General features: G+C 43.2%; 2 protein-coding genes across 4 annotated transcripts in view; one reads left to right on the top strand and one right to left on the bottom strand.

Moving 5' to 3' along the window:
- Positions 1-3,881: 3,881 nt before the first annotated feature.
- On the top strand, positions 3,882-20,614 carry onecut3a (one cut homeobox 3a; the record flags this gene model as incomplete). Its single annotated transcript, XM_079679960.1, has 2 exons — positions 3,882-4,908; positions 20,271-20,614. The coding sequence occupies 2 exons, from the start codon at positions 3,882-3,884 to the stop codon at positions 20,609-20,611; spliced, it is 1,368 nt and encodes a 455-aa protein (XP_079536086.1). The 3' UTR covers positions 20,612-20,614.
- atp8b3 (ATPase phospholipid transporting 8B3) overlaps positions 16,743-27,983 on the bottom strand; it is a 48,970-nt gene continuing 37,729 nt past the window's right edge. For 2 of the 3 annotated variants that reach the window (XM_079679928.1, XM_079679930.1), the window contains 2 exons: positions 17,136-17,225; positions 16,743-17,009 (listed from right to left, as the gene is read on the bottom strand). In XM_079679928.1, the coding sequence (XP_079536054.1) occupies positions 16,977-17,009; positions 17,136-17,225 (123 nt within the window). In that variant the 3' untranslated portion in view covers positions 16,743-16,976. Of the gene's footprint in view, positions 17,010-17,131; positions 17,226-27,983 lie in introns of all 3 variants that reach the window. The other variant, XM_079679929.1, reaches the window with a different exon arrangement.

Below are 27,983 nucleotides of genomic sequence, written 5' to 3' on the forward strand. Positions count from 1 at the left end.
ACTGCCTGTTGAGACAGGTCAAACACATGACAGGACACACCTGACTTAAAGCATTTTAGCACAATGCATTTTGGGAAATATATCGATCCTTTAGCAATGCATTGAGCGGAGCTCCGGGTTCAGCATTGATTAGTTGATCAGCAAACGACAGCAGTGCTTAAAGATAAAAACAAAATGCTTTGGCCCTCATAAAACACAGTCATGGTGAGCCAGTGACTTCAAACATATTGTATTGAATTGAAGTCCTAATTATTTTAACTTTTTGGAACACGGTTTTATATTATTAAAGATACATTAAAACACTAAACAGACCTCTGCACAATGACTGCAGTGTGTGTGTGTGTGTGTGTGTGTGTGTGTGTGTGTGTGTGTGTGTGTGTGTGTGTGTGTGTGTGTGTGTGTGTGTGTGTGTGTGTGTGTGTGTGTGTGTGTGTGTGTGTGTGTGTGTGTGTGTGTGTGTGTGTGTGTGTGTGTGTGTGTGGGTGGGTGCGCGTGTGTATGGGGTGTGTAAAGTCGATGCCAACGTGAGGCCACCGCCTCGCCCGTTGTTATTAATATGAAATAAATCACCGGGTCTCTGCGGCATCGCCCCAGTCACACCGCAGATATCGACACAGTTAATATTTCATATTGTATTCGCCATAGGATATGCTTATTTAAGTATTCGAAAACAGTACATTAAAATACAAATTAAAACTGGGCTCTAGGCGGACACATGGATTTTTTATGGGGGAAAATAGATGTGTTTACTTTGCATTCAGATTTTTATTTTGGCTGGCTGAATGAACGATTTGACCATGCTGCATAAAATAGAAGAAAACGACATTGATTGGAAATTGGGGAAAGTACACTGATCAGTTCCCCACGCCCATGGTCGCCCTGCTGTTTTTATCAGTAGAGTTACATGACCTCGCGTTTTGCACAGGAGCCCATCGAGAATAAAAAAAACAAATGAGGGGAGAGAACATGAAGGCGATGGCAATGAAGTCTACAAGTTCTTGGTGAAAGTATAAAACTTTTCAGCGCGTTTGTTTCTGGTTGTAAACCCTGGTGAATTAGGAGCAAGGAGCCAGCAATGAAAGTTAACATCCATCACCACCGCGACCAATAAGCTGCTCTGGCCGGCTGGCTGAGCACAGATGACGGATTCGCTGCTGTGCGGGCTTCGGTAATTCATTTTCGATAGCAGTGGTTGCTGGGATCAATACAGGGACATTAACCCAAGCGGACACTGCTGTTCTCCTGATGGCACAAGCCAAAAGCCACCATCCCCCGTTGGCAATCAGCAAAGAAACACTTTTTAGGGTCATTATTTTGGGGGCGAGGAGCAGTGTGCCAAGGCCGCTGATATCACAATTCATCAGTGCAGTTATGGATAGCTTTGACCTAACTGTTGGTAAACACTGGTCATGGAAATTATTTTACGCAATTTGCAAATGATAAGTGATGCCACTTCCTGGACTGTTGGAGTTTTTTCCCAGCTTCAGGTCGAAATCCTAATGACCTAATTTTACATGAAATTGGTGTAAATGCCAGGGCTGATCACTTGTGCTCACATAGTTTACAACTGAAGGCCTGCTGAGGGCTGCTGTGATTATCGGTTGCAACACACACACATTTGCAAAGTGACACTCCCCAGTGTGTCCAAACATGTCTCAAACATGTCACAGAGGTGTTGATGTTGCGATTTCTCTCAGTAATCCCTCACATGTTACTCTCCATACATCTCACCATATGCACATGCTGGGCTATTATTAATAACCCAAAACAAACACCATGAAATAAATCCTATAGGTGTGTGACGCTTATAATGAGCCGATGTTGTCATTTCTGGAGCCATATAGGGACAAAACAACATAAAGCCCCTTACATTATAAGTCAAATGAATGCACGAAATCTTGCAACCTTATCACTTTTTTAATTTAATATTGGAATATTGGCTGGACTGTGCAGGTGCACTATGACGTTATGCACCCCAGGAAGCTACCTGGAACCGATAAAGCTATATTTACTTTTTTAAAGCATTTTCTCCTCAGTTTGCACCCAAAACGAGTGAATTCAACAGAATCCAATGCCTCGATCTCCACATGCAAGTATTGCATTCATATTGCGGGCTCCTGTAAAAGGAGCACCAACCTATCGATGCATCTCCTGATCCATACATACTTTGACATTGATGGATTGCTGACCTGGATTGACGTCAGCGAGCAGCAAGTTTTATATAGAAGTTTTGAGATGCACGAAACATCATGTGAGAGTTTATGTGAGGGAATTAGATTTGTTGTAGGCCTGCACGCGAGGAGCAAAGATGCGGAAAGGGGTCAAAGCCTAGGGGCGATGATGAAATGAAACTCGACAGATTTATTCAGTATTAGCTGAAGAAGAGAAAAAGTTATGAGTGAAAGTTAACGGCAAGGCATCTGATCGTTCACTTTTTAGAGACAACATTTCTTTGCTAAAATGGTTATCATTTCAACGTGTCAAGGGTCATTCATGCGCTCTGAAGCTGAGAATCTCATGTTTATAAAGAATAAAATAAAATCTGCTATCATTACGATATGATGCATCTTCAATTTGATGAATAAAATATAAAGGCTGTGAGCTGTGACCTCCCCTCAAAGATAACGTGTGGTTTTCTCATTACACTCGTGGCCCGATGTGACACATGTCAATTAATATTTAACCTCTAAGAGAGTGATCACATGTTGTTGGCGCCGTGTCAAACGCTTTATCAGAGAAAACAAGGATCAAGTCCTCCTTATCCATCTGAGTGCAAATGTTGCACACACTGCAGAGGATTGCACTTCTGTGTTTTATCTCTGGGACTAATGCAATCTTTTTCAGGAATTCGGGGTTCAGTGTGCAACATGAACAACCCATGACCAGGTTTGGGGAGTAAGGGAGTACAGGGATTGCCATTTGTTCTGTTTTTAAATTCAGTAGGTCAACCTATATGGTGATGAAATTGTTTGTGGGCTTAAGTTTTAGCTTCAATTTAATATTTGGGATTATTTAAACTATGATATGTGCTCATGTGTTTCATTGTTGGTATATTATTGTGTTACATTGTTGGAGAAGCCTGTGACCTAAGATTTTCAACGACATAATTACTCTATATGTTAGTTTGACAATAAAGAACCTTGAACCTTGAATGTTACTGCCAGAATATGTGGAAGGCAAGTTTTGCTATAAATAAAATCATTTTTGATACTAAACCTTGATTTCTTCTTTTCTAAGGTTACATTGCTCTGTTGTCTAACATAAATAAAAACATCATTGATATTTATTTCCCTTGTTATTGACATTACATTTGATATAGAGATAATCCAATAGTAACAGGAAGTAATCAGATAACATTACTTTGATGTATTTGATACTCTAATTAGGTTACAGGTTGCTAGTAATTGTAACGGATTACATTTCTAAAGTAACCTTCTCAACCCTGCCCAGCATGACATATATAGGGGCCAGTGACGTCAGCTTGGCCCCAGACAGAGTGCGCGAGTGCGAGAATACGCCACGGGGACGCGCACATGCGCACAGGCTCGGTCTCATCTTAACATGAGCGCAGGCACGTCAATTTACACACAGAGAGCAGAGCAGCGCTTTGGGTTTAGTAGAAGGTGCTCCACAGCGAGAGAAATCCTCCTCCACACTGAGCAGAGGTCTGAGGCGCAGTTTGTGTGGCGGCAGGGACCCGATCTTTTAAAACCATGCTGGATTGACTGCAGAGAGGCAACTACAATCAATGGCTTGGCTTTGAAATCGTTCAACATTTATTGGAAAGGAGTGTGAGATTAGAGCGACAGTGAGAGAGAGAGGGAGAGAAGCGAGGGAGAGTGAGTGGCGAGAGGGGTGGAAATAAAGATCCTTTTGCAACGATGGAGCTTACAATGGAAAACATTGGAAATCTGCACGGTGTGTCTCACTCCCATCAGACGAGCGACTTAATGAACTCTCAACACGCGCGCCAGTCGTCGCATCGGAACTTGGTGTCGCACGGACGATCAGCCATGGTGTCCAGTATGGCCTCGATACTGGAGGGCGCGGGGGACTACCGCACAGACCACGCTTTGTCTGGCCCCCTGCACCCGGCCATGACCATGTCGTGCGACTCCGGGATGAGCCTGAGCAGCACCTACACCACGCTGACGCCGCTGCAGCACCTGCCGCCCATCTCCACGGTCTCCGATAAATTTCACCATCAACACCCACATGCTCACCATCATCCGGCACACCAGCGACTCTCCGCCGGGAACGTCAGCGGCAGCTTTACCCTGATGAGGGACGACCGCAGCCTCGCCTCCATGGGCAACATCTACGGCCACTACCCTAAAGACATGTCCGGCATGGGGCAGTCTCTGTCCCCACTGTCCAACGGCCTCGGGTCCTTGCACAGCTCCCAGCAGACTCTCAGCGCCTATGGTCCCGGAGCTCACCTGTCCAACGACAAGATGATCTCCTCGGGGGGGTTTGAGTCGCACATGCTGTCGCGGGGCGAGGAGCACCTGGCCCGGGGTCTCGGTGGCCATGGGGCCGGACTCATGACATCCTTGAACGGCATGCACCATCATAGCCATCCGCACTCTCAGGCAAACGGGTCCATGCTGTCAGACCGGGACAGGCAGACGGTGGGGGGAGGAGGGCAGGGAGGTGGGTCAGGGCAGGTGGAGGAGATAAACACCAAGGAGGTAGCACAGCGAATAACGGCAGAGCTCAAGCGCTACAGCATCCCCCAGGCCATCTTTGCTCAGAGGATCTTGTGCCGGTCCCAGGGAACTCTGTCTGACCTGCTGCGGAATCCTAAACCGTGGAGTAAACTCAAGTCTGGCCGGGAGACGTTCAGGAGAATGTGGAAGTGGCTCCAGGAGCCCGAGTTTCAGAGGATGTCGGCGCTCAGGCTTGCAGGTGAGTGAGGAGACAGCTCCCAACCTGAGTGATGTGGAGGGATCAATTAGAAGTCAATGTGGCAAGACTGTCAATAGCTGCTCAAACAGACATTACTAGAAGTTATTAGTCGATTGTATCGAGTAAAACTTCATCACGACAGTCGGGGTGTTAAATGTTGGGGGAAATCTATATTTTGATTGATGCTACAATCCATGATAGTGTAAACAGACGCTGTGCAACACTGGATGTGGTATAAACAAAAGAGAGGATGCCTCTCTCAAAAGCAGACGAGGTGCAAACAGCATTTTGCACTGATGTTTGTTCACTCACATACAGCGGTTTTACGCACAGCATGGATACACATATCCCTCTCACTCGGCCTCCCTCTCTGTCACAAACAAAAACACATAGAAAGAGACCAAACAAAGAAAATCAAATCACGATGTGATCAAAATTGATTGCATCTTACAGCTATAGTACTTTGAAGGCAAACCAAACATGGAGACAAGTTAACTCAAATACTCAGTTTAACTTTGGACTCATTTGTATCAAAACACACTTGATGTAGTAATCTTTCACTCCCCCTGTCAAATAAGCACGTCGTCACAAACAAGGATCGTCTAAGGCCTAGCCAAAGAGTCGGGGGAGCATGACCTCCTATGGATCAATATTTCAGGTCCAGGCGTCCCATTTCAGAGTAGCACACTGATAAATGATCGATTTTGGATCCGAAAGACAGAGACACAAACAGATGCGTCTTTCTCTGGCCCGTATCTCCTCTGCACTCTGGGGTATATTTTTCTCCAAAGTTGGTTGATGGCCTGTTTATCAATTCTGACACTAATAAACGGTGATTGTTGCGGTTTGGCAGATAACATGTGTGGGGTTATTGGGAAATTATAACAGAAAGGCATCCCTTCTCTTCAGAAAGAGACAAATTGTGGCACAAACCCTTGCTGTCGCCTGTTTGTTTTTTCATATACATTCTAGTGCTTATGCGTAAACGCTGTTATTCGAAACCGACATTCCCGCCCCTTTAAACCATTTAACACACCACCTGCGGACGTAAATGAAATGCCGAGAAGACGCGCTGGGGTTAAAACCGAGATGTGAAGGAGAGTTCCCCTCGCATTGATGTTTGTGTAAAGCCCTCGTTCAGGCGTGCTGCTTCCAAACGTCAATCAGCTCTTCTGTGTCGTATTTCAGCGAATAGTTCAATTAAGCAGATATAGTGGCATATTTTAGTTCCAGTCAATGCCCTATTGAAAAGCACTTAATGGCATGTAAATTGTTCCTTTGCGCATTTAGTGGGGTTCTGGTAAATAAAGATTTAAACACTCCACAATTGTCTCTTTAAGTGCCACTGCTGTTAAAGCTAATTGGGCTGTGGAGTTTTATATCTTCCACACCCGGCATCAGGATAACCCCTCCCCCCCCTCAATTCAATTGACATGTTGGAGTGGCACAGTCCTGTGAGTGCTACACCTTCTGCATATTTTACCGTGGTCAGGCCCACAGTAGCCTATAGGTGTGAGGCGTGTGTACGTGTGTGCGTATTTGGTTGTAAAATGGAAATTAGGGCTGCACTATTAATGTGATGCAGGCGCGACATGTTATTCATTATTTTATTTTGAAAATATATCGCATTATAGTACATATCCAATAAATGCATGTTTATTTGTTGTCTTGCAACAGCTGATTTTAGTGCACTTTTTATGCATTATGCATTAACCTGCAGCCACAAAAAAAGCCAGTTGGGCAAAATGACAAATGACTTGTATGTAAATGTGCACAGCAACATTTTACTTATTGCATTTAAAATCACCATTATCCTCGGTGCGCATGTGGGCTGGGAGTGGGAGTTGGGGGGGTTTGTGATGCTGAAAGTGAGGCTGGGCCATACTCGCTCGGCCACATCAATCAATAAATTCAAATTACTATTCCAAATTCATCACAGTCACACAAATCAATGCAGCTGCCCTGCTTAGCTAATGTGAAAATGCCAGTGTCTGCGCACACACACATGACAATCCAGCCCTGAAACGAAAAGCAGAGCAGAGATGGGCCTTTAGCTGTTTGGGGGGGTGGGCGGGACGTTTGCCCTTCACGCTCAACATCTCTTAATGCAACGAGGGCAAAGACCCACAGGCATCCCACCTATTGTGTTCTTCATTGCACCCGGGCCAGCTTTAACCTTTGGGTGTCTTATTTAGCTGATTATCAAAACTAAACGATTCTTCCACGACTGTATACATAAACAGGCAACTTGATTGTAAAGCTGCACAAATAAGGAAGCAAATGTTTGGAAGGCATTTAAAGATCGCATTAACGATGAAAACAATTCGTCTTTGCATCTGTGTTGAATTCCACACTCCATCTCAATGTATTTGGTCGAGTCAATACAGTCCTGATCGATAAGGATAGCCAGTGCATCTATCAATTATCCCGCCTCAGCACTCTCTCCCATTGGTCTCTCCCCTGGAGCAGAGGGGGGAGGCGGGAGCCGGAACAAGGGGGAAAGAGGACAGCTGTTATAAAAAAAAAAAACCGCTTTTGCACACCTTTTTTTTCCTTTGCTGTAATCATGTTCCGTTTGTTGTGTGTAATGCACTCTCTCATTTGCCCTGTGGGGTTTGGGTTAATACGGTAATTCCTGCACTAGTCACGCCTATTAGACACAAACAGAAGAATGCTGAAAACACAGAAAATAGTCGTTATATCTTTCAAAATCCGGAATATTTCCAAAAGACCATCACTACTTCTCATTTGATAGCAGTTATCTTTTTTCGCCTGTATCCTTTCATGTGACATGTGATGAGGTGCATGCCAGGGTCCCCCATGTCTTAAAAAAAAAAGCGCAGTTGCTTTATTACCATTTGAATGGCCGGAGCACGTGCCGGGGTGTGCAGGTCAAGACCCACGGGCCACGGAGGCAAAACATTGTTGAGAATGAGGGTGGGAGGCCTCTATTCATCTTTCAATGGACTACACGCAGTTTACACGGGCCTAATCCTGGAGCAATCCCCCTCCACCCCCCCCCATCCCCGTGACTGCAGCCTTTCCCCCATGCATGCATCTCTGCAATGCATAGGCCTACTTATATTTTCCTTGTTAAGTATTGAGTTGCCTTAATCAGAATCAGAAATAGGTTTATTGCCGAGTAGGTTAAGCTATACGAGGAATTTGCATTGGTGTATATGGAATATGGTGTTTATAGAAGATACATTGTAAGAAAAGGACCAACAAATAAAACAATTATAAAAAACATTTAAAAAATAATATAGAGAAATATTTACATGAAATATAGACATACCAAAAAAATGACATTCATTACATTGTTTCATATTGTGTATGCTTTTAGCAGAAAGAGGGCATTTATTATTGCTTATATTTGCAAAGAAAAAAAGATTGGTTATCCTATCCAAAGTAGGTTTTATTCTTATTCTAATGTATTATTGGGAAGCACACAGTTTGTAGGTCAATTCCCATAGTTTAACGTTACAAGCCGCTGTCCAGAGTGCTGAAATAATCGTGTATGCACATTGAACCGCAGCTTATCTTCTTCTCTCTGTTTCGAGGACAGTTCAAGGTGGTGAACTGGAGTTTTACCAATACATAGTTAATAGCATTCTTGTAGGCCTTAAACACCATTATTTCATCCAACAGCTTCCACCCATCGATCAATATTACAATCCACAATGGCGTCAATCACACCACCCTGTATCCTGCATCCTACTTTCCAGTCCATGACCAACTGGGGTTTCCATTTAAATCACAGCTCTAGCGTCTTCTTGTTTTTTGCAGAATTCTAACTGGAGGTCTTTTTATTTTGCTCACCAAAATATCCAATAGCAACAAAAATAGCCAGCAGTGAAGCTTCTTTTTTGGGGTCATTTAAGCCGGTAAAATGGGTTTAATTGGACAGGGCATTAAGATGTGATTGATGCGGGTTAATCTAAAACAGGATTTTTTTTCATGAAGAGATGGCTTGATGTTAGCCTGCGAAATGATCGATTGGTACTTTAATAATTGATGTGTGAGGGGAAGATAGGGGGGATAAACAGTGCAGCTGCGGTTTCAGAGCCTCGTTGTTCGTTAAGCACAGCAACGTGTGCTGTAAGTACTGAGACACGCATGTACAAGCATCGCCTTTGAAATCCTGTGGTGGGAGAGCAACAGCTATTTTCTTGAGGTTATAGCTCCAGGCTATTTGGTTTAAATCCCGGCTTCAGTGCAGCTCAGAGCAGATGAAATGACATCTCACGCTTTGCATCTGGAGGAGGCTTGTGCTGAAGGGGGGAGTCAGTCAATCTAACTTTAACATTTGCATAAATCATCAAGTCGTGATACGATAAAAAAAATTCAAGGGTTGCACAATAGCTGTGTATTTATGGCAATGAAAATCTTAAGTCCCTCCAACAAAGCAACATAAATATAAAGACATTAAACGATAAAAACTCATTTAGAAAACAATACAAATAGTGCAAAAACAAAAAAGCTTAATGTTGCAGAGAATTGTGTACAAGTGAACAAGTACATGCAAGAGTCTAAGTAAAATAGAAGAAGATAAACAAGAACAGAATGTAAAATGAAATACTGTTTGTTGTAGTAATGAATATTCGCATGTGGACGCATCGTGGGAAGTTACGCAGGGGTGGGGGGTGGGGGGGGAAAACACCTACACATGCATCCTGATTGATTGGGTTTGAGGCTGCAGCTTCCTATATTCTCAACACTGCAGGCCTGCATAACACAGGACAATATCATAGCACGAGCTACAGCCTGCATAGATGTCGCCTCCCCGCTCCTTCCCTCCTGTGTGTATGTGATCGGGATATAGAGTGTGTCTGCGCCACATTGTTAAGGCCGATCTGGCGAGCCCTGGATCTGTATCGATTTCCATTCCCCGGCCTCTGCTTTCCATCTCTGGAGCTGCGCCATGCAACCCCCCTCCCCTCTCCACCATGCAACACCATTTCTCCCATTAACAGCTCACCCTTCATAACACACAGCAGAATGACTAATACATGCATGCTTTCACGCTGGATTGCATGAACACGACGATGCATGGTTAAAAATACAAGCAAATGCTGAATTTACACTGCTGTAGTTTAGTAGCTCCCGCTTTATTTTTGTAAGAGGCGGATTAGCAGCACCAGACGACTGGCAGTTCACCGTGGTGTTCCCCTCATTATACATGCCACCCACACTGTACTAACCAAGTCGACCTTATTATTCAAAATAATGTAATTTCAATAGAAATTGGATTAGCGACAGAGACAGGGGTCTGCACATCTCCCACATCTTTACACTTTTCTGTTTTTAGCCATAAGCGCACATGCAAAGACACACTGCTCCAATTCACACGGGGGGGGGGGGGGGGGGGGGCGTGCTGAGCAATTATAAATGCAGCAGAGGTCTGGACTCTGTACAGTTTCGAATACCGTCTCTTCTATTTTAGATGATCAATTCCTACGCTACTCCGTCGCCCCCTCGCCAAACCGGATCGATATGAGAGAATGACCTTTAAATCAAATTGCCGGCAGAGTCGACTGAATACACGAGGCTAGCATCAAAGGGTTAATGGCACCGCGTGCGCCCCCCTCCTCACTTCCCAGGCAAAAAGAAAAAATACAAAAGGAGTCCATACCCTAAGATAATCATAATGAAATCTCATTACTCGTCCCTGCACTCCGAAGTCAGATGTGGGGCTGATGAAGAAACAGATCACGTGGCTTTTGACCCGCCACAATCTGCAGAGGTTGAGCACCAAGCAGGGGACGTTCCAAAGAGCAGACTGTTGTGCAATTAAAATGTTGACCAGAGCATCAGCATTGTGTTGGTGGAGCTGTTATGTAACAGGGATGCCCCCCCAAAAAACTGGGTCTGCTCCTGCACTCACGTAGTACTGTCTTCAGTCAATTTCTGCAAAGACTAAGAGTTTGATATAAATAATTTGACTTGTACAGTATGTTTCTACTTCAACCTGTATTAGCAACTACCTGATCATCCTCATTCTTTGCAGATATTATTGTTGCTGAACAAACATTTACCTTTTAAGGTATCAGATCAGATTTTCGCTGATTTAAGTGTCTGATGTCAATGCTCGCAGTGAGATATCTAAAATGAGGCGGTAAGTTACTTTTTTAGGGAGGGTTTTTACAGTCTGAGTCCAGTGCTCGTCGAAGCAGCAGTGGTGTGTCCTGGCTGCTTATCTGACGCCCTGACAGGCCATCGGTTATTAAAGGGCCCATAATGGCTTGTTTAATGTGCAGTTTAAGAATACAAGGCAAGGACATTGTCCACGCCATTAAAGAGAAGCGAAGGAACAAATCTCATTGAACACTGTAAGCTTTCTAAAACAGCAGGAAGACATCCAATCAACTGATAGGTGTTATTTCATTTAGAAAACAGAGTATTCCATTTATTTCTCACTGAGAGTCACGTGTTTTTAATTCTGGAAACAAATATGAAATAGAAAAGAGGAAATATCTTTCTGCGAAACATTAGAATTAGGTTTAATATTTTCTTTAAATGAAATAAAAGCTCTTGTGATACAAATTGGTGTTGAATTGCCAGTTAAGCAGCCCGCAGTCGGTTAATTGTTAGTTTTAATAATTAGTTTCGGAAAATAAAAAATACAAACATCAGGTAAAGTCAGAAATATTAAACTTCTCCTGATGTCAAACTGTCTCGGGGCCTTTTTTAAGTGAAAGCCTGCAGATGGTTTGCACGGAGCTTCTCTGCAAGTCTTTCTGCAGGGTCGATCTCAACAAAACCGCAAACACACACACACGTGCATGGCTTTGCGCACAGACACACACACTCACACAGTTTATCTACCCGCAGATGCAACCCGAAACTCCGGTTGGGCAACCCCACACGGATCAACAAAGGAACAAAACGACTGTGAAATCAATTGATGAATGAATCGATGTGAGCGCATATAGCCTTTATATTACATGTTATTAAATATAACGAACAGCAGGCTGCGGGTTATTCTCAAATTAATAATTTGTTGCTTTACTGAGCCGATGTGAAAACGCTGACTCGTTTTTTCAGTTGTTCTCAGGTGTTTTGCAAAGTGTGTGTGTGAGTGTGTGTTGTTGCAATGTTGCACCTATGCCTAAAGAACAATTACTACACAGTAACATATTGCAGTCTTAATAATGTTTATACTAAAATGTTAGAACATCCTTGTTTCATATATATTTTATTATTTTGGGTATAATATCAGTTTCCATACGTGCTCAGAATTGTTGCACACAATCACTTACAAATTAAAATATAGCTTTGTACTGTTCTACAATGTATTTTTTTTAAATACTAAGAATTAAAATACATTTCTAATTTGATTTGCAAAGTGTGAAAATTGAAGCTTCGCGAAAACACACCCTTAAATAAACCCTAATGAAAAAGTAAACCCTGTAGAGACAAAGAATAACAAAAACACTAATTATTTGAAATCTAATTATCTTTGTTTAGCATTGTGAGAAAAACAATAAAAGAGACAATATTAATGCAATTAGGTGTAACCACAATAAGGGCTGGTTCAGAAGTTTCTCTGTTGACTCTTCTCCTCATGATTGAGTGAGAACTGTATTGAATTGAATCTCTGAATTCCTGCATATTGAAAACCTGTCTGTCTCCCCGCGGAGGGCAAACAGATCCTCTGACTGCAGATCAGTGCCGGATTCTCCAGCGACGAGTAAGAAATTAACAGAGCTGTGACAGCTGACATTTGGAGAATATGAGCATATTTCGATAAATCCTGATGCCACTTTTCTGAACCTCCACACCTTGACATTAGTGTATTAAATAAATTAGATAAATGACTTCATCCTATTGAAAACTGTAATCGAGAGGCATCATCAATAAAAATATGTATTAGTTCTTATTGTCCTTAAATTCTCCTCCTCATATTCGTTTGTTTTGTGTTTACGATAAATAACATAAAAATAATGATTTTATAATAAAAAAATGTTGCAGATAAAATAATAATCTTTACAGGTAGTTTGAGTCCTGGTATACACGGTTTCACATCCGCATGAACCCTCAGAAGTGTTTATTGACCGACCACACCACACCACATCCAGAAGAAACCCCACAGAGGCTGTTATTTAAATGTTAATTCATTCATAATTCATTTCAATTAATAGTTTATGGGCTGAATTTAATTTAACAGTCAGGAGTTTATTTATTTATTATTTTATGAAAGCAATATGTTTGAGAGTCTGAAAGCCCTTTTTATTTTAAAAACTATAGTCCGGTTTTTACACACACCAAATATCCAGCACAATCAGGATAAGCTAAATAAGCTCCAAATAAATTAATAAATCACACACACACACACACACACACACACACACACACACACACACACACACACACACACACACACACACACACACACACACACACACACACACACACACACACACACACACACACACACACACACACACACACACACACACACTTGTTGTTTGTGGGGGAATGAAACCCTGCCTGTCTCTCCAAAATAAAGCATCATGATCATTACTGCTATATCACGCATAACTGGTCAAAGCAATTATGAATGAAATCAATGATAATCGCAGATAAGAGTATTACTCTAACAATGGAGCCACTCCTACACACAAATGGCAGATGCATGCGGACCAAGCCTGCTATTAAACTGGCGAAAAAATAAATAAATAATGTGGGTTAAAATGTAGTCATACGCTTTCCCTCAATCATGCGCTTAAATGGCTGAGTGCATCTAATTATCTAAAACCTCATAAGGAGTGTGATGATCGCAGTCAGCAGCAGCCTTCACTGATTATTGGATTTTTAAAGCACTTTGCAATTTCTTAGGTTTACCACTGGGTTGATAATAACAGGTTGGAATGAAAACAGAGCTGCAAACAATGATATTTCTCTACTGACAGAAGACATGATCGTTTTTGTAAATGAAATGTGCATGGAGGAATGATGGAGAAAATGTAAAAGTAAAATGTTGCATGCTGCTGAGACTCAGACTGAGGTGGGCGAAGGTGTAACTGAGATCAGGTTGAGTGTTATTGAAGTGCTGCAGAAGAAATGCCTTGCAGCTGAGTCGCTGGAGAATGCAAACAAACAAATTGTGTCGCTTTATCAGTATATTAACACCAATTCTCACTCATTACATTAAGGGGTATCGAGCTGGAAGTGTTTTGGCCTGGCGAGGGAAAGAGAGAGGGGAAGGGGGGGACTTGGCATTGCCTTGCAGCACAGAATAAAATAAATGCCACCGTATACAAAGAAGATATACATCAATCTTTAAAGCAACAGCGCGTTACCTAATAAAACACTGAAGCCTCAACATCAAATTGCCCAATCATGCTACAATCGTGAAAAGAGTGCAAGCAGTGGTGGTTCTTGGGGGGCAGCTATAGAGAGGGGCATAAAGGAGGCGAAGTGCTCATTCCCTAAAAAAAAATAATGAAATATCATAAACTTGGTGTTTGTTTTAGTAACACACAAAACACTTGTATGTGTCGCTGACGTGGCTACAATTTTATAATAAAAAAATAATAATTTCTGAAAAAAATCTAGTTATTTTCGACCCAAGTTACATTACAATCTTTCCTGCAACCACACATGGCGTCATCACTATGACCCCCGTTAAAGCCTCCTACTACAAGCAAACTGGCTGTGCATAGATTAATAGTGATGATTCACACTTTAAAACGGGCTGCAGAGTGTGTGCGTGTGCGTGCGTGCGTGCGTGCGTGTGTGTGTGTGTGTGTGTGTGTGTGTGTGTGTGTGTGTGCGAGCGTGTGTGTGTGTGAACGCGTCAAGCCGTAACCGGTAAACATGTTTATTGGTAAATTAATTAAATCAGCAGACGTTGACCTCGTAAGCTTCGCAGGGCTGTGCTGCAGGAGTGGAGGTTTGGAGGAGTATCATTTCAGATGCAGATGTGTAATCATGGTTTCATAAAACACTGGGCATAATATTAGGCCGTTTGACTTTCTCATTATGAGCAGGAAGGGCAGTGGTGATCAATACATGATTAATGCTGGAGATGGACTCACATCTGCAGGGACCTGAGAATTGTGAACAGCAAACACAGTACAGGTGATCATCATTTACTCATCTCCAACACACCTTTTTTTTGTTGTCCCGATAATCACGGTTCCTTCCCTCCTTTCCTCCATTTCTTCCTGGTGGATTTGCTCTCTCCACCCCTCCATGAATCTCCTCTTCGGCCCCCACCCCTCCGAGGCATAATTAATTGGACGAACTGAATTTCACACACGAATTATTCACGAATCTATCGATCGATATTGAACACCCAGGGCCTTTCTCTTAACCTCGCTTGGTTTGTCGTGAAGCAAAGAATATTAATGTCATCAGTGGAAAAGAAATAGGCCTAAGTTATACCCGTTATCATCGGAGCAGTAAGGAGTTAGTTGGAAAATCACTCATTAAGGAATTCGATAGTTTAAGATGAAAGAGAATGCAGGAGGCCTTTGAATAAATAAAAAACTGCTTTGGATTTATTGGAAATAAAATATTATAGTAAATCCCATGAAAAACACGTCTTTGTTAATCTGTCTTTGTATGTTTGTGAGGAGCCTGAGGGATCCATTAAAAGTAGGTCGGCTCCTGCTCACAGCTGCATACAGGCAGTCATAGAAATCACATTTGTGTCCGGCCGAGCAGCAGCAGGGCGTAACACCTCCGAAAAACACTCAACACAGAACCGGGATTTCTGCTCTTGTCCGGTTGCTCTTTGTGCATGAGTTTATGCCCGTCTCTCTGCTCGGTGCCTACTGTAGCTCTAAAAGCTGCAATGATTGATTTTTTTCCTTTTCTACGCCGAGCTTGGTTCAGTAATCAGGGCCCCCTTCCTCACCGATCGATCGATATTGATTAGTAAATCCAGCGCCTGTAGCAAAGGCAGCGCACTGTGGCGCCCCGTGCAGCCGGGGCCACGGAGAGAGCGACACCTGCCGACCGCAGCCGCACAAAGCAAGCGGTCGATGGGGGGGGGGGGGGGGACGTGCCTCTCCGGTGGAGGGATGTGGAGAGAGAAGCTGGGACTGTCTGAGCTGAATGTGGAGCCACATTAAGAGAGAGAGAGAGACTCCCCTCCCAAGGCTCGCTTATTATGAAAAGAAAACACCAGATTTATGTCTACTTTATCTTGACCTTTGGGGATATAGAGATAAAAGGGGCCATAAAAAATGTAAATAAAAATGTTGTGCAGCAGTTAGTTTTCAAAGCGTTTACCCTGAAGATGTATTGTCTTCTTAAAAACAATATATTGATACTTGTTGTTAAAGCCTCTCTTCACTAGATTGTACTGCCTGAAACCAAAGTGATAGTGAGACTATATAAACATGAAATTAAATATTCTACTTGATGATAGTATGAAATAAGTGAATGAATTGATGTTAAACTAATACAGCGTCTTTGATGAAAATGAGTATATTCTTGCGAAAATTGGAAATAAATACCAAAAATCACAATTCCAGTTGTATCGACAAAGTGTGTGTGTGCGTGTGTTTTTTCCGTGTGTGTTTGTGCGTGTGTGTGTGGTGTGTGTGTTTACACGCACACCTGTGCAAGGTCACACGTGAACAAATCACAGAAGAAAAAGGTCAGGCACTGCAGGGAAGAGCAACTAGAAGCTGTACCAAAAAAAAAAGGAAAGCCAGTGTGGAAATGTTGAGAAAGTAATAAACCTATATTGATAATAATATTAACTGCATTGCTCCAGAGTTTTTAATTTTTAAAAGCAAAAGTCCAATCAAAAGTAATATAACGTTTTATCAATATTGCATAACAATTATACAGTTAGGTGGAAAAAAAGACAAAAATTGTCAAATATTTTGTATTTTGATCTTTTATAATAACTCAGTTCGCCCTGCGTTGGGTTGCAGTCTGCTGGCTGTGGAGGGAAGCCGGTGCACATCAGCACATCTCACTGCTCCTCCTCGCTCTTCAAACACACTTCGCTGCATGTTTCGGCTCATTGTCCTGCTGGGAAACGAATCCTCCTCCACACAAGTGAAAGCCGGAGGGGATCGCATATCTTTGCTGAGCAGAGCTCCTCTTCATTCAATGGGGATCTGATGCAGAGCGAGTCCCTACATGTGGAACAAGCAGATCATCCTCACATGTTTACCTTTACACACATGGTTTTAGAAAAAGTCAAACAGAATTTACTCTGGTCTGAAATGTATTATTTGGTCAATTATAAATATTTGACTTACTGTGTTGAAGGAGAAATGGTTGGAAACTGTTCTTCCCCCATCAAGGCTGCACAATCCCAACCAACGTTCGACCAGTTTTAGGTTTTGTTTCTTGAATACAGATGTGAATAGATGTGTTGTTGGTGATAGTGACTTTAACTGTGTCTGCATTGGTTTGAATTTGAAATACCAAAATACAAATTAAACCGCAGCTTGTCGCTGGGATACATTTTCACCACTGAGTTAAACAATTTGACCTAAAGATGACTTCATTTCTGGTTAATTGGTTTAATGTAATCTATATCCACACTGGCAGGGTTAACTGGGAAACATGATTAAACATTTATTAATGACACACAATAATACAAACAGCTGCATTGCATTATGCATAAAGTGTGTGTGTGACGTATACATATTTATATACACATATTTGATATACATCAGTGTCTGATTTACAAGTAGTAGAATTATTTAAAAAAATGCACCCTATATATCTGAGGAGCATCCTTGTTAGACTAATATTTGATGTCAACACCAAAATCTAACATCCCGATTAGTTTATATAAAAAAGTTAAAAATTACAAGCTTTTTCTCCAAGTTAGCCTGAATTAAGAGAATACACTAGGCAAAAGAAACTTTAATTAATAATAATTATAAAAACATTTATTTGCGGTAGACTGAGACCAGAACCAAAGATAAAGCTTCAAGATGTTGTCATATTGATTAATAACAATTAACAATTTCTAAAATATCCATCATATAAATTGGCCTAATAACATTTATTCTTGAAATTGAAGGATATTATATTGCTTGGTAGGTCGGTGTCACTCGAAGAAATGCACGTTCAGGGTAAGAAAGTCCTTATAGTAGTGACAGGCCTTATATGTGTCAATAATTTCCAAACAAAACCTTGTTGTGTCTCTTCCCAGCTTTAATACTCCGTCCTGTAGCGTCTGACCTCCTGAGAACTCAGCATGAAGTCCAAATGATAATCCTCCTCATCGTCATGACTAGCCTTAATCCTATAATAAATCAAATTTATACGATGATATACATACTGTTCCTACAAGCATGCATTTAGACAAATCTGTACGTAGCATATTAGCATGTGTGCGATACATTTAGCTGCAGTGTTGATGTGAAATATGAATATGATGGATGGAGCCGTGTGCAGGTTAGACATCTGTAGTAAACAGATTGGACTGCAATGGCTGATCAATGGGCTCTGTTCCACTGTAATTAGACACACAGCGCCACTGCTTGGCTCCAGCCACTTCAGCATAATCACAACCCCCCCTAAACACACACACACATACACACTCCTGCACACACACAAGTAGAACTAAAGAGAGAAATAGAAATCTGTCCTTAAATGCATCAACACACACGCAGCGTGAGAGTGAGACATTATTGAAGGAGAGTATGAAAGTATCAGACAATAGCATCGGCAGCAGGTGTAGACCCCACAGGGACGGCATCTTTCTCGCTCCAATTTGCTCGCTTTTTATTGAGACAGTAGGGAAGCTGAGAGGGACACACAGTCTGTTCTGGCAGGATTCGATCCTCAGCCAGCAGGGGAACATGTGGCTGCAGAGGTGGTGCCTTAACCTTCCACACACACACACAGCTTCCACACACACACACAGCTTCCACACACACACACAGCTTCCACACACACACACAGCTTCCTCACACACACACACAGCTTCCACACACACACACAGCTTCCACACACACACACACACACACACACACACACACACACACACACACACACACACACACACACACACACACACACACACACACACACACACACACACACACACACACACACACACACACACACACACACACACACACACACACACACACACACACACACACACACACACACACACACACACACACACACACACACACACACACACACACACACACACACACACCTCGTTCACCATCTCTGGGCGCCGTTTCTCTGTTTTTACCCTGCACCTGTCTGCTGCTTTCCACCCGTGTCCTACGAATACTTTGAGTTACAACACTTACCCACAATACAGCGCTCTATTAACTATTCATTTCTGTGTTTGCTGGCTACAACCTCACCGCCCCCCCCCCCCCCCCCCCCCCCAAACGTCAAGCAGTATACACTCGCTGCGTTTTCTTTTGAAAATTGCTCTGTGTATGGGAAGGGGCTCATAGCAGCCAGTGCATGCACCTCTCTAGTGTTTGTGTTTGGGGAGGGAGGGAGGGGTGGGTGGGTTATAAATACCCTCTCAGAGCTCAATAGAGTGGGCTCCAGTGGGCTCTGTTTGAAGTAGCAGACTGTAGACCTGCTGGGGGGGGATTCTGACCTCAGTCCCTACAGAGAACCCCCCAATTCCTACAGCAACGTCGGTCAATATCTCTCTTTCTCCTTCACTCGCCGCCCCTCCTTCCTTTCCTCAGCTCCTCTCTTTGGCTCTTATATACACACACACTTTGTCTTACTCCTCCACCTTTTTATGTTCTTTTCTCTCCAATCTTTTCTTTGGCAGCCCCTCCTCTATCTCTGATTTACACACACACACACACACACACACACACACACACACACACACACACACACACACACACACACACACACACACACACACACACACACACACACACACACACACACACACACACACACACACACACACACACACACACACACACACACACACACACACACACACACACACACACACACACAAAATGCTTACTTTTGTGCAACAGTCACTCAGTCCCCCATTGCGACTCAAACTGCATTAATATTGAATCAAACAGCAGTGTCTCCAGCTAGCAGGCAACAGCCAGGCGTCCCCCCCCCCCCCACCCTTCCTCCTCCTCACCCCATCTTTCTCTCACCGCAGGCTGGCTCCCTGTCTGCACTCTGCAGGATGGAAGGAATATTCCCACTGGGCAGGAGGCATGGATTAGCTTTAAATCAACTTTAATATGGCAATAGAGATGGAGCTGTAGAATCTGGTGTAGAAACTAGTTGTGTTTAAGTATCGGCTAATGGTACATGTAGTTACTTCACATCCCTCCACATTCTGTCTTTGCTGTCCAATCGGAAAAATAATCACTTTTGTATATTTACCTTGCTTTGTGTTTTCTTTCTCCTCTTTGCCTCTCACTCTCATCCCCATCCCTCCCACCGCTGCCATCCACACCAAGCCTGCAAGCGCAAAGAACAGGAGCAACACAAGGACCGCAACACGGCGCCCAAGAAGCAGCGCCTCGTCTTCACTGACCTGCAGCGCCGCACACTCATCGCCATCTTCAAGGAGAACAAGCGTCCCTCCAAAGAGATGCAGATCACCATCTCCCAGCAGCTCGGCCTGGAGCTCAGCACCGTCAGCAACTTCTTTATGAACGCACGGCGCCGCTGCGTGGACCGCTGGCACGACGACCATGGTGCCAGCCCCGGGCAGCCGGGCACCTCCGCCACCACCTTCTCCAAGGCCTGAGAGGAGGGGAGGACCTTCAGAGGGCCGGGGAACCAGGTCGGAGCAGCATGCAACATGGAAGACTGGCTGTGAAACCTGTGTATGACAAACCCTTCCTGGCCAGGGCCGTCTGAATGTGTCCTCACACCAAAAGAAATCCTTTGTGCCATGCAATCATCTTTTTTGTCCGTCAGAATTTCAAGCTCTCACCTGAAACAAGAATAATCTAAAAAAAGAAAAAAAAGAAAGAAAGGTGAATTGTGAAGTCAGGTCCACTCTGCGTAACTCAGATAAAAGGACAATCATTGAGTCTTTTTTGAAAGAAAATCATTTTTATGGCATCTGACAAAGTAAAGAGACACCAAAGATTTGATGTATTTGTTGGACGTTATCAGACACTTTGCCGGCCTCCATCACCACACAAGTAGCCACTGATTCTGCTTTTTCTCCCAACTCACCTCCTTTGAGTTTGCCTCTCTCTCATCTCCTCCACGCCGGCACACGGAAGCAAAAAGGGCGAAAGAACGGCAATAAATCTGACAACAGAACAGCACATAGCCTTATTATCCAAGCCCCATCCCGCACACACAAGGCCGTCATAAAGAAAACAACGCAGCCTATGAAACAACAACAACAAGGCTTTTCCAATTCTCCGCCTCTACCTCCCCCTTCCTCCTGTTGTCTCCTTCATTCCTCAGCCAAAGGTATTCCCTTATGGCCAGCCATTTCAGAGAGCAGCTCAGCCTGATCATACGGCAAACTAATGAATTGAAAAATGAATCGATGCAGACAGAGAGAGCGGGGCCTTGACCCCTCCTGAAGGTGAAACTCAAGATGCTCAGCGGTAGAGATACTCAGGTCTTCCAGGCCCAGGTCTATATTTTTTGCACAGATGTTGGAAGACCTGTAGGGAGACATGTGTTACGCCTGAGCATAGAGTCTGTGTTTCTCTGACCAACAGGAGAGGCGGGTGAGATGTCTGGACATGTTCTTTGTTCTGTTGGGAGCTTTTTTCTCTGATCAATAACTGAGAACCGAGCGACAACAACACGCTCGGGCATCCAGCCAACTACATTACAGCTGCATATGAAAAGCAGGATGTAAGAGGAGCACATGGAACCCACTGGAGATGGGGACACAAAGGCCTCATAGCAGCAGCAGCAGCAGCAGCAGCAGCAGCACATCTCCCTCCCAGATCAACCCGGTTTCAGCAGAGCAACAGTGCCCCCTGCTGCCGATAGCAGACACCTGCATCCAGCAGAGCGATGGGGCTCCGAGCGGAGGAGAGGGAGGGAAGAAGCCACTAGATGCTGAGGGGAAGTCATGGCACAACACATTCAGGCCCTCGCAGCTCTTTGAAGGCAGATCAATAGCTAACCATTATCCTATTGTTGTTCCTCATCCAACCAGCACTGGTGAAGCCGGAGGAGGGGGATGGTTCAACTGAATGCTGGAAACGCAGGGATTTAGCAAAGGCAGGGAATTATTTAGCCAATCCAAATCAAGATCCAAAAAAATCGGAGAAATCACAACAGAGTAAAAAGTAAAAGAAAGGCTTACTGAGAGCGACACATTTGAAGTGTAGCGGAGGTTTAATTTTACATTCTTTTTTGGGAGGCTTCATTTGTCAAATCATTCTTCCATCCCATCTGTTTGCAAAGAAAAGGTCACAACAGATGTGACTCAAACCAAATCTCCTGGTTATTCCCACACAAGGGTTATCAGTAGCTAACCCAAAGCTAACCACCACACTCAGCTGTCAAAATGCTACAATAATTAGTGCCAATGCTTACTGCCTTAATGCGAATCAGAGAATATGGTACTAGGGTTCACACACAGCTACAGTGCGCCCCACTGATGACGGGCGGTGTGGGCCATAGCAACCAACAATCAGCTTTTATCTGAATTAAAATATACTTTTTTAGTAAAAAAATGAAAAAAAAAGAATCAGATGTTAAGGCATACAATAACCAAACCTCAAATGACAAAGATACCATACATACAGTATGTGTTACAAATACAAATGTCTCCAAAGCATAACTGGACACATTTTGAAGCAGAAGAAAAAAAATCTCTCATTCTATCTTTGGTTCTCTACCTCCTCTGTCCCTCTAACCCCATTGCCCCCCCTCTCTTTCTCTCTTCCTCTCTATATTGATGCGGGTATTTAATTAGTTCCATAGACACAAAGTTTCTATGTCTTGTTACTATTGTGCTCTGTTGTGCATAAGTAAGGCACCTTGTTGCTAAATCAAAAACAAAAAAGGAAGGACTTTTTAAAAGGATAAAAAAAGGAGGGATGCAAGGACAGAGGCCGATGAAGGACGTGTTTTTTCTTTTTTTTGCATTCTATGTGAATATAGACTCGAAGGAGACATTTACCGTGAGAAATAGGAGAAAAAGAAAAAACAGGGAGCTGCTGAAGAGACGAATAAACGACGGACGCTCTCTCTCTCTCTTTTGGCATTTCGTGTCAGAACTGTGTTACTCTCAGCCCCCTTTAAGCTGAGCCCAAGGAACGGGGCAAACTGGAGGGGGACAAATCATGACCTCCAAATGTCCCGGCTGTTTTATCCGAGGGCGGGTGGGGGTAATGCTCGGGACTCAATTGTTATCTGTATGGTCTTAAGATGCAACTGTAGCATTTCCAACAATGTAGTCAGATTTGCGGTGCGGTGCAGATTAGATAAAAAAAGATGGTCACTGTAGAGGAGCTGAGTGAGAGACTAACTTCACGTTGCTGTAAGCAGTGGGTTGACGTCGCCAAAGGATGATGAGCTGACATTGATTTGTGGTATACAGTTCAGTGAGCATCGGTGAATAGCTAGATTCAGCTCTAGGTATTAGGCTGAGAAAATGACATGTGTTTGTAGTGAGAACCAATGTGGCTACCTCACTAAGCTGAGTGGTTTGTGAAACCGCCACTAATACCAAAGATACTGCAGCCTACCGGTCCCAAACTGCCTAGGGGGAAAACAAACCAAAAAAAAAAAAAAAAGCCCCCCCCCCCCCCCTCTTTACCCAAAAATATTACAGACTGATATCTCACACACACACACACATTCATACACACAGTGCAGTCGGACTGCATGGTGCCACGTGGGGGAGGTGGCCGCCATGCAGACAGAGTTGAGTGCCTTTTCCCTTCAACCACGGGTGGGACTGCACTGGACACACACACACACACACACACAGCCATGTGGGTGCATGCATATAGCTGCACACCCTTTTACAAACATGCACTCACATTCAGACTACGCACCCATAATTGGATGGACAGAAAAGGGGGGCCAGAGAGGGGGACACAGAATGGGGGCTGTGTCAGCATTTTCTCCCATATTGACTTTCCATCTTGATACACTAGAATACAAGCACTTTATCATGTAGAAAGTCTATAAAACATTTTCTATACACTATTTATTTGAAACAAAAGTATATGTTGCTCCTTAATCTGTCAGTCTTTCTTAGTGTTTCTTCTAGTAGCTCACAGCCTTCATGTTTTTAGTTTGTTTTATTCCCGCCCGGTGTGATTAGATTCTCGGCCACTTCACCTTTCTCGCATCAGAGATATTTTTGTGAAACAGAGAAAGAGGAAGGTAAAAAGGCCGAGGCTCTGAGCACTCGCGGGGCTTTCGTTTTTCAATCTTACCACTTAATGTCTCTCTCCACGGCGTGCAAGCACAGAGGCTGCACTATAAAAGTGTGGAAGACTCACTGACAGTGTAAAGACACAAATTCTCTCTCCCCCCCTCCACACTGTCTGTCCAGTCGACCTCTCCCCCTGGCTAGTACTAAGACCCGGTAGGCATGTGTTGACAATTAATTCTGAAATACCTCAAAAACCTTTCATGTAAACTTTATGTAATTTAGATTGAAAATAATACTGCTAATGATAACAATGATTATGAAACTATGATACTATGATAGTTAGTTTTGGAACTTGTGACTTGAAGCTTTATACTGTTAAATTCCTTTTTATTTGTTTGCTCATTCTTCTCGTACGTTTCTCTCGTTTGTTTTTGCTACGGCATGTACTTACTGTTTTTCATAAAGGAAAAAGACATTGTGAATGTTTCTGTGAAGGGTTACATGAGAAAAGAAGAGACAGAAGAGAAAGCTAGAATAGAGAGGGAGGAGCAAGAGCGCAACTCACCTTAGATGTTTAGTTCAAAGCTCTGTCCAAGGCGGGTATGTTTAAAGGAAAATAACAAAACCAAGAAAAAAAAAAAAAAAGGACAAAAATATGATTTGGGCCGAAGTCTTTACCAAAAATGTGATGTTAAACCAAAGGAGGAATAACCTTTTACTCATTGTTAGCTTTCTTCTGCCTTTAATTTGTCTTTTCTCTGAAAAAAAAACAATTTCACAGTTACTTTTGAAGGTTCCTGGGTGTGTTCAAGTGCTCCTGATGTTCTTAGAATATTAAAAACCAGCACCTCCTATTGAAAAGAAGGTGCGCTTTTTTCTTTTGTGCATGGATATTGTATAACTGTATAGAAACCAACAGGAATGACCTGTGATTTTGTGGGGAGAGGAGGAGAATGGAAAGACTTGGGAGTGGGTGGAGAAGGGGAGGGTGATATTTTGGTTATCAAAACAAAAAAAAAGGGGTGGGAGGATTTGGGTTTTAGGCGTTGGAGGGGTCCTTGTTTTTAGAATTTCCGTCACTGTTGGATTCACTGGTTGTGTGCATGTGTTGTTGCAACCCTTTCCCCATGTTTTTTTGATGTATATAAATCCAGACAGTAGGGGGCAGTGTGTGCTGGGGGAGGTCAAACTCCTCTCCTCCCAATCAATAGCATTCAATCTTCATTCCTCAGCTTGTGGTCCTCACTCGGGTCCTGAAATGTGTGTCTTGCTTTTCCAAAGACGGGCTGTTTACTTGGAGTTAATCAGAGGGACACACACAGGCCCGAGCGGCCTTGAATAACCTGTATGTCTGTCTACATGCTTTTCTTCAATCTGTGTATGTGTGTTCATTTGTACTGATGTGGAAGACAAAGTGTTTCTTTTTTATGTTCCTTTCCTATGGGTTGCAATATTTGTCATGCGAAAATTTGAAAACCATTTCTTACTGACTGACCGACCAACCAACCAACCAACCAACCAACCGCAGTACCATTTGGCAACTGATGATCCAACCCCGAAATGTCGCCCAGCATTTACTGTCAAACAGCATATGTGTGTGTCGTTTCACCGTGGGATCGAGTGTTGCCAATGGGACTGATGTAGACACCCCCAGTCACACTGTGCTCTCCCTCTTCTGTTACCTGTTAATCAATCAGAACCAAGTGTCTTTGTGATGGTAGAAGACAATCAGTTTCAAAACAAGAAAAAAGGTAGAGAGAGGGCAGGCCAGTGGGGAGGAGGAGGAAGGGGAGGACGGAAGAATGAAACCAAGGGAAAAGAGGCTCTCTGAATCCTGACGAGCTGTAGTGGCCGACTGCCAAACGACTGCCCCATCGCACCCGCAAAACATCCACCTTCCATCACATCAAACTTGACCTAACTCAAAACTCATAAGACATTTTGAAATTCACTCCCTCGTCATCCCCTGTCACTTTTCACCCTCCTGCCACAATGTAGTGCACTGCAGGAGTAGAGAACAACAGCTGTGGTGCAGAGGCACACTTCCATCACCCGCCACGACTTCCTGCTAATCTAATGATGATGTAATCAGCCGCGAGGAATACAAATGGCTCCGGTTGGTGGCTTTTGCACAGAGAACTATGCAAACACCTGACCCCCCCAATCTTAATCGTTGCTGCTGGGTCAGAGTGTACAACCCCTCCCCTTGACATTTCAACACTCCCCCTCACACTTTGACCTCCATAACCCCCATTCCACCACACTGATGTCACACAGCTTTACATAAATGCCCCAAACTGCCATTAACATCAAAATGGAGTCCATGTTGATGTTTGCAAGCTCCCCCCGCTCATGGCTCCATTGTTCTACAATGTTCGACTGTCTTTGTCCCCAGCGCCAAGGAAGGGCCACAATCAATGCAAAGACTCTTACATTGTACTTACTTAAGTTTACAAAGTCGTCTGGAGACGGTGGCTTATATTGCACTCAGAGCGACAGACACACAAACAGACACATGCTGGAGAGGGTGAGTCTGCCTTTTGAGAGTGTTTGCTGAAACCAAAGATGAAATCAGAGGTATGACAATCTGGCTATCAAACCTAGACAATGTTCAGCTGTACGGGTCCTGTGATTTACCGGCAACAAGGACATTCCACCTATTGCACTTAAACTCACACATACACATATACACACACACACACACACACACACACACACACACACACTTCCACCCACACAGAAACAAGGGATAAACCCACTCACAACGTCTGGTCAGAAAGCCTCTTTTCCCTCCTCCCACTGCAGAAGCCGGAGAGCCTGTGGAGGACTTTTAGTTTCACTCTAGTTGAGACTTTTGTGAAGGAAAAAAATCTGAGTAATAACTGTTACAGAAAAATAAAAACTTAAAAGGATAATATGGGTAAAAATTGCGTGTTTTGAAATAAATTAACAAATAAAAACAATTGTAAAACAAAAGCAGTGCTGTCGGTTTATTGTGTTTGGTTTGATCTTCAAAGGAAGTCCCCCGTGACCCCCGCGGATGGAAATGAGATTTTTACCACAACAATAACAAAGAAGAGATATTCATGCAGAGGTAAACTGTCTAGTAAAGACAATAGACAAAATGTATTGTACATCATGTATTTTGTATATTAAATTGTTTACTTTATTGCAAAATGATAGCTTTACGAAAAATCAGTGCAGGCTCTACAGAGTTGCCTGTTTTAAGTAGAAAAACACAATCTTTTCAATAATATGTTGCACTAAGAATATACAGTTGCAAGAAAAAGTCTGTGAACCCTTTGGAATTACCTGGATTTCTGCATAAGTTGGTCATAAAATGTGTTCTGATCTGCACGTTTGAAGTTTGCAAAAGAGCACCTGGATGTTCCAAAATATTCTGTGGACAGATGAAACCAAAGTTGAGTTGTTTGAAAGGAACACACAACGCTATGTGTGGAGAAAAAAAGGCACAGCACACCAACATCAAAACCTCATCCCAACTGTGAAGTATGGTGGACGGAGGGAGCGTCATGGTTTGGGGCTGCTTTGCTGCCTCAGGGCCTGGACAGATTGCCATCATCGACGTAAAAATGAATTCTCAAGTTTATCAAGACATTTTGCTGGAGAACTTAAGGCCATCTGTCCACCAATTGAAGCTCAACAGAAGATGGGTGATGCAACAGGACAGCGACCCAAAGCACAGAAGTAAATCAACAACAGAATGGCTTCAACAGAAGAAAATAGGCCTTCTGGAGTGGCCCAGTCAGAGTCCTGACCTCAACCCAATTGAGATGCTGTGGCA

This window comes from Notothenia rossii (genome assembly GCF_949606895.1).
Source record: "Notothenia rossii genome assembly, chromosome: 1".
Lineage (NCBI taxonomy): Eukaryota > Metazoa > Chordata > Actinopteri > Perciformes > Nototheniidae > Notothenia > Notothenia rossii.